Here is a 16,680-nt window from a genome sequence, read left to right on the forward strand (position 1 = left end):
CTCTAGGTGAAGGAGGTAGGATGATGGAGATGGGCCCTGACGGTGCTGAGCGTAGGGCCACCCTGCCTGGGGGCCAGGACCCTGTGGTGGAGCGGGAGTTGCTGGCTCTGGGCTCGCGGCCTCCAGGGCCCCAGGACCCAACCGCCCACAGGCAAGCGCTGGGCTTGGCTCCCGCTGAGGGGGCCGCCCCTGTCCGACACCTGGGAGTGGAGCCCCTGATTCGGGCGTCTCATGCTAACCTGGCTCGCCCTGTGCTGGGGTCAGAGGAAAGTGTGTCAGTAGGGAGCGACTACTACGGGAGCATGTTCAGCCTCTACCGGGGGAGAACTTTTTCTGTGCCTTTATAGGGACTACTTTTCCCATGATTCTAATGAGAAAAGAGCAGCCTCCAACCAATTCCAAACTTAAACAGACACACAAACAAAACACAAATCATACATTTCACTTAATTTCCCTAGACTCATTTCTACCAGAGATTCAGATTTTTTTTATCATATATACAATACATGTATCTTTAATTCTCTTTTGTGTTCTCGTCTTATTTGATCTTATCAAGTGATTTAGCTTTCTTATATCATCCTTGATTCCTTTTACATCATTGTTTCCATTTAGTTTTTGAGTTCATACTTTCCTTTGACTCCACACCGTTTATTTTACGGCTCTGTTTGGTTATGTCTTGAGCATGGTTTGACTTAAAACCTGAACTAAACTAGATGACTTGTGTTGTACTGCTATGACATGTAACTAGACTATGATCATTTTGTATAACATTTTCATACGACCATCTCAATTGAATATATATTTTATGATGTTATCAAAGTACCACTGGAGCCTTTGATTTGTTGGTTTGTGCTGCATGACATTTTTATATCAAACAAATTTGCCCCTTTTAAACTGACAATTTCCTTTTGAATTAACAGATATTCAGATAATCCTGAATACCCTCATAATATTGGTGTGACATGCATGATTCATGGCTTTAATCCAAGATAATATTTGCCAACATGTATTTTGCAAGCTGTCCATCTAACAAGGTTTGTTAAAGCATGTGTGATTGTGTTCATAGTTTATGCATAGAGGTCTTTACCGGTTATGTTGGAAGAGTTAGAGTTAGATGATAGGGAATGTATATGGTTAACTAAACCATTAATTATTCCTATGTACATGTGTCACTGGAACATGCAGGCAATTGTTTATTCATGTTGTTGTGGACACAGATGAATTATCGTTCCTATATCATCTTGTTATTAGAATCCATATGAATTTGGTGCATTTGTGAAAAGTGAATTCCCTTAATTTTTTTTCATGTCAATACTCCTTTATCTTTATTGTGAATGGTTTCTCTATCCTACTTGATCATGAGAAACCAGCACTCAAACACATATTGACTAAGATCAGTATCAGTATTTCATAAAGCAGTGACACACACACACACACACACACACACACACACACACACACACATGCGCGCACACGTGCACACGCACACACACACACACACACAAACACCAATTGAGAAAGACACTCTACCTAGCTTGTACTGTAAACACACTTTGACATTTATCCCTCTTCTAAAAACCTGGGAACACCCTCCTCACCCCTTCTGCCTCTTAATTTCCATTTCCGTCAATCCCCCAATTCCAGGATCAAACCTGCTGATGTCTCAAGGGTGCTCCCTTCCTATGGCTCCCCATCTCCAACTTCCCCCCAAACTAGCCCATCCTCCTTCCCTGCCTCTCCCCTGTCCAGTCAACTTCTATCCCACCCGACAACCCAAAAGAATGGTGTCACCACGCACAGTACCCAAGACCGAGACCTAGGAGGTGCTGTGGCCAAAACGGAACATTCAGGAGTAACATCACAGGGCAGTGACAGCAGGTCTCAAAATACCAATCCCAAAGCACCAGAAAAAGACACAGCTCCCGGTGGTAGCAGTGGTGGCATGACGCCCAAAGTTGCCCGTGCCGGCTCCAAGATCTTTGATAAGGTCCGTGCGTTTGAGGAACGCATTGAACTGCCTGGTGGCGGGGGGTCTGTGTCGGGCCGTTCCTGGGCTGGATTCGGCCGGATGGCATCCTGTGATTCGGACAACAGCGGGCAACAGATGAGAGGTTGCAAGGAGGAGAGGCAGGGAGCACAGCCGGGCGCGGGTCAGAGGCGCTCAGCATTCAAACAGAGGGCCTCGTCCCTGGAAGACAAACCCAGCTATACCCAGAGGGTCCAGAACAAGTTCACAGAGGAGCTCCAGAGGATCAAGAAGCTGGTGGGAAGACCCAACCTGAAGAAGGCCTACTCCACTGAACAGCTACCCCAGAGGGAGAGGCTCTCCGTGGGCAAGCTGGAGCCTATTCCCCCTCAGGTGGTTAAGAAGCTGGAGGAGAGGGAAAGGGTCCTGGTGGAGAGAGGAGAAGGAGGGAGCGCAGGTGAAAGAGTGTCACAAAAATCATCTTCTTCGTCCCAAGAGAAGGGTTTGAGTGATCAAAAGGAAGTGGCACATAAGGAGCAAGCATCAGCACAGAAGTCAGAGTCTAAGAGAGTGCCTGCAGATAGTGCAACACTGCAAGTTATGGGAAAAACCTATGTTGCCATGGAGACAGCGGCAGTTAACCAGTTACCAGGACGACGATCACCAGGAGTCACACGGAGGAGCCTAGCCAGGTAGGCTGAGATGATCCATTAATAGTGTGTGTGTGTGTGTGTGTGTGTTTGAATTCTCAATTCTGAATACTGTAATGACAGCATAAACATCCTACATCATTTCACAGTATTTCTACTCCATACTCAATATTACATAATGCAGTAGACACATTCTCCATGCAGGGAAACTCTCCAGAGCTCTCAATCCCCGAAGCCACCACTCACAGCTGAGGAACAACCACCTTCACCATCTAGAGACCTGGAACAGCCTCCACCCAAGATGGACTGCAGGTCCCAGAGCCCCACCGCACAGAGAGAACCCCCACTCCATGCCAAAGAGCCAGAAGTCCAGTACCCCGCAAAGCCCCCCAGGCTCATCCCTTCCCCCACCCCTTCTATTAGCCCTCTGATCAAGAGGAGGAAGGGTGAGCTGGGGAGAACCTCTCCAGCCCTGAAGCTGACCATCCCCACCATTGTGGTGGAGGATGAACCCATGGAGGAAGAAGAGGCTGGAGAGAAGAGAGATGTAAAGAGAAGCAGAGGTGGGAAGAAGGAGGGGAGGAGCCATAAGAGTAAAAGAGGGCATGCCAGGCAGCCCATGTCTCCTGAGCAAGGTATGGGATTCTGAAGGAATGGATGGATGGATGGATGATTGAATGAATAGATGAATGGATCAAGGAATAGATTAATTAATTCATGAATAATTTAATGAATTGATCTAAATCGATTAATACACCACATACTGTATGTTGAGTAATAAACCCAAAACAAAATGGACTACATTTAGCATACGCCATCCCACAGATCATCTCCTAAAAAACAATACAAAAAGTTGAAATGTCAGGTGAACAATGACAGTTATTGTCTCCCTTGCTGTAGGCAACTCTTCAGATGACTCGTACATGTCTGCAGAGGAGGGGCCAGCTGAGGCGCCAGAGTTTGAGAGGCCCCTGAGGGACACCAGCACCCCAACCGGCTCTGAAGTCATTCTGAGATGTATCATCACTGGCAACCCACTCCCTACAGGTAATCTCTAGCTAGATCTCAGGCTTAAAGTTGCAATCTGGCGTTGTTGAAACGGTGTCATCTAATTCCATTTCGATGTGTGAAATATTCCTTTAGCCACAGGTCTACCTACCCCAATACATACTTACATACATACAGACCATTCGGATGTAATGGACGTAATGCAAAACTGGCCTTGGATTAATGCTCAGGGGCCACACATCATTCCACACCTACACACTGGGAAAGGGAATGTGACTAAACCTATGTGTCCGTGTGTGTGTGTCTGTGTGTGTGTGTGTCCGTGTGTGTGTGTGTTACTCCCTGGCAGTGACTTGGAAGAAGAGCAACACTGAGATAAGAAGCAGCTTGTCTCATGTGGTTAAGGCTGAAGGGGAGATGCATTCCCTGGTGATAAAACAGATGAGGCCGGGTGACGCAGGGACGTACTGCGTCACAGCTGTCAACACAGCCGGGAAAGCATCCTGCTACGGCACGCTCTACATCAAATCAGGTGGGTAAGGTCACAGAGCGACACATTCACACACAGGCATATACACACAAGGCCACACTCAACATTAAAGGTAAATGAAATGAATACACAAACCCACAAACCCACACACACCCAAACCCACACACACACACACACACACACACACACAAAAACACAAACATACATACACACTCCCCATCCTAATCCCCTGCCAGCTCTCCTCTGACATTTTGTCTTAATGACTACGATGCTCTGCATCCCAGCCCAGGCTCTTCACACTGATAGTTACCATGGCAACTCATCAATTGTTAAAGGCATTCTGGTCCCCTGGTGGATTTAAAAAACACAAGCTTGCCAGTCACAAAAGGTGTCCAGCTTTTAAAGCCAGGCTGCTGTTCAAAACTGGGAAATGTGTATTGTCAACAAAATGATTATTCCTCTTGGATAAAAACATGGGCTATATATTTTTAGCTCACTTTTGGTTAGTTCAGTTATTAGTTTATGCTCAGTGCTTGCCGGCAATGAGACAAAGCCTGAATACTTCGAAAATGCATCCTTCTTCCCTTCCTTGTAATACATAGAATGTGCACCAGTGTCGGAGTGATACTTCAATTCAAGAATGAGATGCGTTGTATTCTAAACAAAGCAAGACATTCAGACCTCTCTAGTCTGATCCCCAATTGCAACTGCAGCCATTCAGAGCCACTTTAATAATAGCTGCAATAACGTACTTAAAACAGACATGCATAGTTCTGTGACAACCCAATATACAGTAGCTCTTATATGCCACTCCCTCTTAGAGCGACACATTCCAGATGTTTTGAGGAAACCAAAATATTCAATCCATAACCTGTGAAATCCACATACTCTTCCTCAGTGTTGTCAACAGTGTTCCTCTGTAGAATGCTTTAGCTCTCTGGCGCTAACTCAGCACTACGGATGGTTTGCCATATTAGGCCAGCAGAGGCTAACTCAGGGGTATTTTTAGCCCCCCCCCTTGTTCTCGTGGTAATTGCAGTCTGTTGTATGTCCCTGTATGAGATTAATGTTGCAATCATAAAGAATTTAGATTTCACAGTGCAGGGTTGAAGTCAGGAATTGTCAAACTCATGTTCCGGAAGATTATGAGTCATACTTGGATGTGGGGGATTTTACATTTTTACACAGTAAGCTAGAGTATGAGATGGATGTGGTAGAAAGAGAAGGAATTTTTAGGGATGTTATATTCAAGGAGATTTGGAGTATTAAAGTGTCTGAATTAAATCCACCGACATCACATGCTGAGTATTTGCCACCATGAATATTTACCACAAAATGTTACTCTCCAAAGTTTTTTTTAGGTTTGTGAAAATCTGGGAAATGCATACGTTTTGAGAGGACTGAGACATATATGAAAAGTAATCTTCCAGTATAGGCAGTGAAGGTGTGTCGCACAGTAATTAGTGTGAAGACAGAGAGAAGGAATGAGAGAGCTACAGTAGGAGTCAAGATAGGAGGAGGGAAGGAAGAGAGAGGGAGAGAAATAGAGGATGAGATTGAAATGTGAGATTGGCAGAAGGCTAGCTCCATGCAGCATTTGTGTAAACATTGGCAGGTTTGCAGAAATGCTGCTAGAGTTAGTTCTTTGTACACTCCTCTCAGAGATGTAACTCTAGGTAAGTCTTCCATTGTCGATCTTTTCTGTCACTGCTTGGAGAAATCAGGACATTCTGACTACAAAGGTTTTCACTGTATGCAGTAATTTCTAAACATCTAATATTAGCATGCTTGCATCTTCTCTATCCTCTCTGTAGATTACCTACAGTAGATAGCTTTTTGTCAAGGTTATGTAAATCATGCTGTAGCTTCATGTGTATCCTCAAGCAAGACAGCTCTATGTATGCTATGATATGTTAGTTTTTGTTTTCCAGGAGGGAACCTTTTCATGTTCTTTTTTTAGAAGTTATTTGTTCTTATTCAATTGTGAGGACATTGTTTGTTCTTGCCAGTGAAACAGGATTTTCAAATCTACAATTTTCAAAAGAGATAGCTCCAATACCAACGTTGTTCTGTTGAAGAGAATTCATTTGGGCTTTTGGAAAGGCTCGGAGTGGAGACAATGTGTCTCCTCTGGCACTCCAGGGAAAGAAGAGAATGATTGGGTCAGGGATTCAGGGATTAATCCATTATCTGTCCAGCATTGGTCACTTCAAAGAGCTGTGTGTGTGTGTGTGTGTGTGTGTGTGTGTGTGTGTGTGTGTGTGTGTGTGTGTGTGTGTGTGTGTGTGTGTGTGTGTGCATGTGTGCATGTGTGCATGTGTGCCTGCGTATGTTTCTGTCTCACATACCCCTTACTCCTGCCATGCACTCATCTTTGCAAACGTGGCGATAAAAGTAGAGTAGCAGTGGTGTGGAGCTCTGTGTTATGTTGCCACTGAAAGCCCAATCATACATTTTTTTGGAATGTTAAATCAAATGATGCTTCTTGCAATATTTCTCAATGCTTTACGTACATGTCTCATACAGTACAGTATATGTCACACAGAATTGTTTGCATTATCATCATTTTTTCATATTCTTATTTTGTCTTTCTATCATCCATTCACCAGAGTCAACCCAGGTGCAGGGTGGGAAGCCAAGCTTGCCCCTTGAGGTCAGGAGTCCCATCCAGTCAGACGAGGAGTACGTGAGCCCCCTGGAGGAGGTCATGGAGTTTGAGGACCTCCCTTCACAAGGGGCCCAGAATAAACACGGCCACTTCAAAGAGGCACCCACCTTCAAGGTAAAGACGCAAACAGTATGTCCAATCACAAACCCAAGCTTTATAAGAGATCTTGATGGACCACCTTTACAATGCATCCTTCATTTCTCCTTTCCTTGAAGTAATCATCTGATATGACAAGATTAATTTAACATGTAAGGGTTAGTGGTGACCAATCCATGTTAAGTACTGGCCATATAAGTATTGGCCATATGATTTTGTCCTGTGTTTTGATAGGTAGGCCTGTGTGACCAAGGGGTGACAGAGGGACAGGAGGTCATCATGTCAGTCAAAACAAAAGGAGAGCCTAAACCTATGGTGTACTGGTAAGAGAACATGGTTTTGCTGTGTCTTTCTCTCTGTTTCTGTCATATTATTTCTCTCTCTCTCTGATTCTCTGCTTCTCTCTTTGTGAAATGAGTTCAGAGAATGTGACAGTGTCCTATTGTGTGTGTGTGTGTGTGTGTGTGTGTGTGTGTGTGTGAGATAGAGAGAGAGAGAGTGTGTGTGTGTGTGTGTGTGTGTGTGTGTGTGTGTGTGTGTGTGTGTGTGTGTGTGTGTGTGTGTGTGTGTGTGAAACTTAAATACCAGCCCCTGGTTGCACTTATCAACGACATTGGCTTTACTGTAGGTGTCAGCTACTGGTATTGGTATTTGGCAGCCTTAGCCATGTGCACAACCTGACTGTAAATTGCTGGCCTCCCAGCTGGCAAGAAATTGTTCTGTGTCAGCTGCTATGTGAAGCTTAGTGGAGCATCTGTATGAACTTTGTAATAAGCTGGGTTCTTTGAATGTAATGCTGTGAACTCAAATAAAGTATTAAAATGTGTGTGTTGTAAGTAGAGTGCGTCTCTCTCACTTTGAAAAGAGCTCAGCGTTTTAGCAACCTCTATCAACCTTTACCCCAGGTTAAGGGACACAGTGACGTTGAAGACGGCTGGCCGGTTCGTTGTGAGTGAGACAGAAGATACCAACGAGATGAGAATCACTTCGGCACAAAGATCTGATGCGGGAGTTTACGCGTGCAAGATCATCAATGAATACGGAACCAAGCAGAGTGAATGCTGTCTGGAGGTCAAAGGTAAGATTTACGATAGCTGATATTAACTTGACTGAGGGACATTTAGGAGGAATGCCCATAAAACTGTCTTCTGACTAACTAATATTTTACACAGGACATATTATTCCCATGGTCAAGTAAAATCACAGTCAGGTCAAGTAAAATCACAGACTGACATTAACAAAGACACTGCATAAACATTGTTATGGCAGATATGACTGAAGATATAGGTGTGGAGGCTGGTTTTTGAATAAAGTTCCAAAATTCCACTGTGATACCAGGTTGCACTGAATTCCATTGGTCCCCTCTCTTTTCTCTTCAAGTTCCCCCAGCACAGTCAGCATTGGTCATCAGCAGACAGGTGCGAGACGTGGCAGTGAGGGCGGGAGAGTCGGCCATGTTTGAGTGTCACATGACTGGGCCTCAGGATGTGGAAGTTGACTGGCTGTCCAATGGGAAGCTGATCCAGCCGGCACTGCTCAACTGCAAGATGCATTTTGATGGAAAGAGGTGGGTATATATATATATATATGCTCTGCCCATAGGCACTGGTTTAGGATCAGCTTACCCCAGCTTATCCTGACCCCATGAAGACGGGAGACAGACCTGGGTCCAATACATAATGACAAATACTAAATCAAACTCAGCTCTGTTTGGCCTATTTGCGTTTGGGTTTGACCCAGGTCTGGAGGGAAAATTGACAAAACTGACTTTAGATGAGTATCAAGGGGCAACGTCACCCTGCTCAAAGGTGAGAAAGTACTGTATACACATCCACATGTGGTACAGGAACTGGACAATATATAATATAGCAATATATGCTGTATGTTTAAATTATATCGATTATGTATTGTGAATAATATCTGCTGTCTTTGCTGCTCCCAAGCGTTGTCTTGATTTGAGCTTATGATTCATGCCAAAGGCCCACTGTGTACAAACTTCATTTTAATTGCTGGATTGGCCAACACAAGGGCACATGAGGTAAATTGTTAGCTAATGAGGCGTTTAATAAGGTCCTTAGCCCAGACAGCTGACGGAGGTTTGGTCTCACACAGGTGCCGGCTGCTGCTGAACTCAGTGCATGAGGACGATAGTGGGACCTACACCTGCAAGCTGAGCACTGCCAAAGGTGACTGATGCTCCTAGATATTGTGTTCATTTTAAACAATAAATAACCAACAGGGAAGATTTAAAAGAAATCATCAACAAATCCCCGCTTTTTACGCTCACTGGCTCTCAGTTTCCAGTGACCAAACTATCCAACCACAGGTCGTGTTTTCAGCCTACCAATCAGGCTTGCTGAGTCTTTTCCTTCTTGCTTCAGAGGAGTTGACCTCCAGTGCCATCCTCAAGGTCACACCCTCCAGGGAGCCCCTATTCACCCGGAAGCTGGATATCTTGGAGGTCATTGAGGGTCGGACTGCCCGCTTCGATTGTAAGGTCAGCGGGTCACCCCCTCCTGAAGTTACCTGGACTCATTTTGGTGAGACCCTCCGAGCGTCCCTCTCCGGATATGCTATAGTGCTATGTGTGATTGTTACAGAATGGACAGCAGTTGATGGCCTTGGTGTAGTGTAGACATCTTTAGTAAACGCAAAAAAAAATTGTTTCATGTAATCTTAATTTATCCCGGTGAGTCTTACTTGGCCAAATTCTAAATTGGGCTGTCAATGAGAGATTTGTGCAAATTTTGGAATAACACATCTCAAGTTAGGATTTGACCTCTACTCAGACCAGGGCTAAAACCAAGTTGATACAATCTGCCATTGTCTTTGTCCCATCCTTCTTTCAGAGACCCTGGTTGAGGACAATGAGAATGTGCGTATCTTAAAGGAGGGTGGGCGTCACTCATTGGTCATCGCCCACGTCAGTGGCGAGACCGAAGGTTTCTACACGGCCGTTGCTCTGAACGCTCACGGAAAGGCAGAGAGTACCGCCGAACTCTACATGCAGGAACCCAGGCTCGCTGTCTCCTCTCACATGTACGGGAATGACATATACACAGAGTGCATCTCAGTATAGCCTTTTAAAGGCACAATTCGCCTGTGTATCTCAGTATCTCCTTTGTTTATGATTCAATTTCGTACTTAATAGTAATAATCATAACACATCTGATTTGTTAAGGGCTTTTCATAGAACATCTCAGTCTTTCTTGTTTCCTCCAGGGCCAAGTTGGAGAAGATGCCGTCCATCGCAGAGGAGCCGGAGGTCCTGGAGAGCGAGGAGGAGCGGCGGACCATGCCTGACTATGTCAAACCCCTGTGTGACCTGGAAGTGATCGAGGGGAAAGAAGCGGTGCTTAAGTGCAAGGTAGCGGGCCTGCCCTACCCAACTATCGCCTGGTACCACAATGGCAAGCGGATTGATAGTTCAGAGGAACGGAAGATGACCCAGTGTAAGGAGATCTCTAAAACCACACAGACACACACGCACAGACACACAGACACACATACACACACACACACACATGAATATAACATGAAATACTGTATAACAGTATTACAATCTATTGTCCATGTAGTATTTACAATGAATGGGGTTAAGCCCCGATGACTTCTACGTCTTCCTAATTGTTTAAAAAAACACATGCCTTTGTAGGAAACAATAACTGATTTCCGCCCCCACAAGGGTGGTCCAGAGTAGGTTAAGTCACACAAGAGTACCCACACAGAGACTACAGGTCATAGACAGCAGATTATGTTAAATGCATTCTAATCTGATTGTGCCATCTCACTTGTTTTCTCTCTCTCTCCCCTCTCATGTTATCCCCTCTTCCTTGTTGTCTCTCTCTCCCTCTCTCTCCCTCTCTTTCTCTCTCTCTCTCTCTCTCCCTCTTTCTCTCTCTCTCTCTCTCTCTCTCTCTCTCTCTCTCTCTCTCTCTCTCACACACACACACACTCTCTCTTTCTTGCTCCCTCCTCATCTCATTCTCTCTCTTACTCCTCCAGACAGAGATGTCCACAGTTTGGTTATCCGGTGTGTGTGTCACGCTCACGGGGGCGTCTACAAGAGTGTCATCTCCAATAAAGTAGGGAAGGCAGCGTGCTATGCTCACCTCTACATCACAGGTATGGGGATTACAGTCACAAAAGAAAAAACTTTTTTTCATACCTGTACAAGTGCATTCACTGTGCCAAATTGAATTGCTGATTGAAAAGCACTGCCAATAAGATTGCTGGAAAGTTTTCTCTGGTATGGGTTAATTCTACTATCATGGATTCTGTCACACTATACCCCAAGGCTGACAATCTAATTATCAGGAAGCATTCAAATGAAGACAGTACAGTTAAAGGTCCAGTATGCAGTATTTGAGCTTTTGAAATAGTGCTAAATGGCCATCATTTTTACGCTTTGTTTGTTTACAAGGATATGCACGGAATAAAAAACATAGCACATTTACATTTTAAATGTTCAATGTGGCCAGATAGGGCAGCAAAGCTCAGAATTACATGCTGCACCTTTAACATACAGTATATACAGTATACGTTGCATCCAGTATAAAGCAGGACTCAAACATACTCTTCAATGGCTCAAACCATGCTACTACCAAATTAGCCATTAGATCCACCTGACTGACCCTGTTTTCTCATGAACATTGGGTTTTGTTTCGGCAGACATTGTTCCTGATCCCCCCGAGGGCCCTCCAGTGGTAGAGGCCATAACAGGGAAGACCATCACACTCAGCTGGAAGAGACCAAAGAGGCTTGACCCCTCAATAGGTACGCTGGATCATAGTAGATTCTTATGGTTCTGATTCTTATGTTTGTCTTTCCATGAAAAGAATGAGTTACAATACCCCATGGACATTGTTTGTTGTGTAAAAGTTGTGAGATTAGGGTTACGGTTAGGGTTAGATTTTTAAATATCATAATGCAAACCATCTCACAGGCCATCTCACAGTTGAAAATAATAGTCTTTAAAATGTTGCTTATTTACATAAATTCAATGTTAAAAGTATTATGTTGATGTAAGGTGAACTTCCAAACCAAATGGATACTTAATAAGATCTGTTCTAGTTTTCGCTCTGTATTTCACTTGCAATTGCAATTTTGTCATTGATGTGTTATCTTTCACAATAACTAAATAAGTCTAGGGAGAAAAACGGCAATGACTCATGTCAATGTCAGTATACAAATATAGCTGCCCTTGTTGTGATTCCAGATGGCAGTTCCCTGACGTATGCAGTGCAACAGCAGGCACTGGGCTCCATCCAGTGGACCATCATAGCCTCTAACCTGAGAGAGACTTCCTACACCATTATATCTCTCTCTAAGGGGGTCCGCTACGCATTCAGAGTCTTGACTGCCACCTCCAAGGCTCTCAGCAAGCCCTCTCCCTCCACCGATCTGATGCAGCTTATGGACAGAGGTACTTTTAGGCCCCAAATCTATACAGTAATTGAAGTCAGCATAGGATAAAGATGATGGGCCAAATCCTATCTTTATCAGCGTGATTAACTCAAATATTTACGTAAATCTTCTATTGACATCAATGCATTATTACACAAAAGGCAAGTTAAAAGCGTGGATCTCAAGTTACAGTATGATTCGGCCCAATATTTTTACTGATATTCGACATTGAACTAATTATATCAGGGGCCCTTCCGGCTATTTGAGATACTAATGTTTTTGGAAAGATCTGTGCAAAGTGGAGAGAAAATGTCACCCTCAGTTATTTGTGGTATTTGAGTTATTGGCTGCTGAAAATTCCTCATTTGAACTTTGACCCCCTCAGGTCCCTATCTAAGGAAAGCTCCCATCATCCTGGATAAGCCAGACGTTGTGTACGTGGTGGAGAACCAATCCGTGAACATCACCCTCACGCTCAACCACGTTCACGCGACAGTCATCTGGAAAAGGTCAATCACAGCGTCTAGCCCATCTTTAGACCTACAGAGAGTATTTTATAATGACTGATTTTATTATAGAAGGCTTAATTAAGTTGGAATTAGTTTGACCTAGATCGTTCAAAAGTTTACCACAGGTCTCTCTTTACCTCCAGGAGAGGGGTGGTGTTGGTGAATAGGCCAGGGATGTTTGAGATGAGCATGCCAGACGATGACCAGCACAACCTGAAGATCCAACGGGTGAGGAGCACGGACGCTGGTCAGCTGGTCTGCATGGCCAACAACCAGTTTGGTAGCGACCTTTGCACACTCCAACTGGCCATTGCTGGTGAGTTTTCCTCAAGATTGGTTTATGTTAATGTTTTCCATTTTACAAAGACAACCATTTATAAGAAAATCTCCCAACAGTACCCCCTAAGTTTGAATCCATCATGGAGGACGTGGATGTGCACGTAGGAGAGACATCCCGCTTTGCCGTAGTGGTTGAGGGGAAACCCGACCCGAACATTCTCTGGTACAAGGTATGGGAGAGAATGAATGGATAAAAAGACAAGGAAGACTCCACCCACTGATGAACATTGTCCCAAGTGATGAAGACCTAAGCATTGAAACATTGTCCAATTTAGTAAACACACTTTGAGCCATGTACAATGATGTGTGGATTCTTCCTTTTCCTTTTATTTGACAATAGCATAGAAAGCGGGGGGGGGGGGGGGGTTCACATTTCCCCATTCTAAATGGTCAAGAGATATTGATTTGTTGACTGTTGTTTCCAGGATGACATCCTCCTATCGGAGAGCAATCACTTCACATTTGTGTACGACGACAGCGAGTGTTCCCTGGTGGTACTCAATGCCAGGCCTGAGGACTCTGGCGTGTACACCTGCACAGCCAAGAACCTGGCTGGCTCAGTGTCATGCAAGGCTGAACTCACCGTTCGCACAGGTTAGAACTATACCTTCTGTATTATGTTGTTGTGGCTGTTTGAGTCACAGTTTTATGAATCTTCTAGCAATGACATACAGGCAAATATTATCCAAATATATCCAGATCTACAGACAGAGACACACACACACACACACACACTTATCACGCTGATGTTTGATCCCCTGTCTGCAGTGCGAAAGGAAGCAGTCGAGCCCATGGAGGATGAAGGGACCATTCTGAGAAAGATGCGGCGGCTTACTGATTACTATGACGTACACAAGGAGATAGCGAGGTGAGTCACCAAGCTGCAAAAGAACTAGACAGACACTCAGCCAGGCTATGTGTTTTTAATGGGTCTGTGAGGAGTAGCCACAAAGGTCATTGTGAGGAATTCCACCACGACTCATAAAGCATAATGATTCTAGACCCAAAAAGAGGTGAGTCACCACCTCAATAGAGAGACAAGTTGTTTGTTTTTGTGTCACCTGTTAAGGATAGATTCAAAAGATGGCAAGGGGGACTTGTAAGATGCTCCATACTGTGTACAATGACCTGAGACAAGTTTTACCTTTACTTTTTCAACCACAACATCAGTGTTATGCCATGTCAGGTTTGTTTTCAGGTCACTTTCATACTCATTTGAATGTATTAAATAATTTAGTCACCCCGTAAACTATTTCAATAATGTCATCATTGTCGACCGTTCAGGGGGGCTTTCTCCTATGTGAAACGTGTGACTCTGAAGAAGGGGAAAGCAGAGTTTGCTGCCAAGTTCATCTCAGCGCGCGGTAAGAGAAAAGCCTCTGCCCTGAAAGAGATGGGCCTGCTGTCGGACCTAGACCATGAAAGGATCCTCTATTTTCATGATGCCTTCGAGAAGAAGAATGTGGTCATCATCATCACTGAACTGTATCCTTTCACTGACTGACTCCTTGATTTGTGTGATCATCAAAAATCCTTATGTGGCCATACACAAATATCTATATACTCTATAGAGTGAGTAAACGTTTTTAAATGTTATTCCATATCATATTCCATAAAAAAACGGTATACATTTACATATTAAATACATGAAAACACTATCAAAGAAGCAGAAGAATCAATGAACTCATATTCCACTGTTCTTCTTCCTCACTATGTGGAGAAAACTGAGCATAACATGAATCTCAATGTTAATAATGTCCTTTCTACTCCCCTGGAGGCATCAATGAACTGAAATGCTGCTTTTTACTGACTCATCACAGATTGGTGGAACCAGCATGGGACCTAATGTGTGGGAGTTTTCCTTATTTATTATTCATTCCCTATTCGCCTACCACTTGGACTTTGCAATACGGTTATCTTGCCTCTATCCTCCTTAATGGTTTTGTAAAGATATCATGAGGAGCTTCTGGAGAGACTGACCAAGAAAACCACTCTCATGGAGTCCCAGGTTTGTTACTATACAATCCTTGTTTATACAATACACATTGACCCCATCCCTTTTCAGATGTTGAAATTGCCAGGAAGTAGGACGTATACTAAAGACAATTGTGCTGTGCAGATCCGGTCCGGTATTGGTCAGGTGCTGGAGGGGCTCAACTACCTTCACCAGAGAGACATTGCTCACCTTGACATCAAGGTACAGCCCATGATGCCTAATGACCACAAGCTGTTATTATCAGAGACCTCTGGTTTTATATATAAACAGGATAATATATTCTTAATGTATTCGAATGGCAGCACATAAGGGAAATCATATATCTTTCCTTTATTATTAATCATCATTTTGTCTTTGTTTAACCCTTCTCAAGCCGGAGAACATTCTCATGGCAGACCACAGTACTGACCAGATCCGCATCTGTGACTTTGGCAACGCTGTGAAGCTAGAGACCACTGAGGCACACTACTGCAAATATGGCACTCCGGAGTTTGTCGCCCCAGAGATTGTTAACCAATCGCCCGTCTCCAAGGCAACAGACATCTGGTGAGCCACCTGGTCCCACAGACTCAGGGGGTGGCTGTGATGGCAGACGCTTGCCTTTTATGTATTGCCTGATGAATCATGGTCCTCTCATCTTGCCATTTCCTTCACACTCACTCTCTCTCTCTCTCTCTCTCTCTCTCTCTCTCTCTCCTCAATTTTCAGGCCTGTTGGGGTTATAACGTACCTATGGTGAGTGGTTAAATTTGTGTTATATTATGTACATGATAGACGGCTATAGTCAAGAGTTCAATCTACATGTAATTCATTAGTGAAGTATGAATCTTGACACCAACAGTGTCTCACAACGTATTTTCACTGCAGCCTGACCGGTGTATCTCCTTTCGCTGGTGAGAATGACAGAAGCACTGTTCTCAACATCCGCAACTACAATGTGGCTTTTGAGGAGAGCATGTTTGCTGACCTCTGCAGAGAAGCTAAAGGATTCGTCATCAAATTGCTGGTAGCTGACAGACTGTGAGTAGGCTACTTTTTTATTGGTTAGGGCCTGGCCATTTTTCTTGGCCATTTGTCAAATTAATTTCCCTAATGAAAACATGTATACTTCTTTTGTAAATCCAAGATAAGGGCAGCACAGAAGTGATGATTTGTGTGACATTCTGAATCATTATTTATCTGTCCTCAGGAGGCCCAGTACTGCTGAGTGCCTCCGTCATCCGTGGTTTAAGGTGGGTTGCAAAGCAAAAGAGAGGTATTAGTATTAGCCTAATACTGTAGGTCCTTTCATCTGTTTGAAATGTGGATATAAAATATGTTTGATATTGTCAGAAGTTTAATGTATGTTTCAATGTATATATTTATGTTTATTTATGTTTATTTGTTGATGGATCGTTAGCTAATTAAGACTGCCTGCGTCATTTTGTGTCTCACAGACTTCAAATAAGGACAAGAGCATCAACACTGCAATGCTGAAGCAAGTATTATCTCGAAGAAAGTGGCAGGTACTAAGACATTATCTGACAGGCTAACAAGGAATTTGTTCCATCTT

General features: G+C 43.9%; 1 protein-coding gene across 1 annotated transcript in view; it reads left to right on the forward strand.

Annotated features, from left to right (window-relative positions):
- spega (striated muscle enriched protein kinase a) overlaps positions 1-16,680 on the forward strand; it is a gene marked incomplete at both ends in the record, with an annotated part of 46,613 nt that overhangs the window by 19,801 nt on the left and 10,132 nt on the right. Inside the window, 29 exon segments of the mRNA XM_083685102.1 lie at positions 7-259; positions 1,645-2,658; positions 2,821-3,251; positions 3,517-3,663; positions 3,974-4,156; positions 6,724-6,896; positions 7,113-7,201; positions 7,784-7,956; positions 8,259-8,445; positions 8,991-9,064; positions 9,260-9,418; positions 9,728-9,917; positions 10,101-10,330; positions 10,884-11,003; positions 11,550-11,654; positions 12,097-12,303; positions 12,670-12,793; positions 12,937-13,109; positions 13,190-13,302; positions 13,558-13,726; positions 13,901-14,000; positions 14,417-14,617; positions 15,083-15,140; positions 15,252-15,329; positions 15,502-15,674; positions 15,837-15,863; positions 15,996-16,148; positions 16,318-16,360; positions 16,568-16,633. Coding sequence (XP_083541228.1) covers positions 7-259; positions 1,645-2,658; positions 2,821-3,251; positions 3,517-3,663; positions 3,974-4,156; positions 6,724-6,896; positions 7,113-7,201; positions 7,784-7,956; positions 8,259-8,445; positions 8,991-9,064; positions 9,260-9,418; positions 9,728-9,917; positions 10,101-10,330; positions 10,884-11,003; positions 11,550-11,654; positions 12,097-12,303; positions 12,670-12,793; positions 12,937-13,109; positions 13,190-13,302; positions 13,558-13,726; positions 13,901-14,000; positions 14,417-14,617; positions 15,083-15,140; positions 15,252-15,329; positions 15,502-15,674; positions 15,837-15,863; positions 15,996-16,148; positions 16,318-16,360; positions 16,568-16,633 — 5,213 coding nt within the window.

The sequence above is a fragment of the Argentina silus genome, assembly GCF_951799395.1.
Source record: "Argentina silus genome assembly, chromosome: 14".
Taxonomy (NCBI): domain Eukaryota; kingdom Metazoa; phylum Chordata; class Actinopteri; order Argentiniformes; family Argentinidae; genus Argentina; species Argentina silus.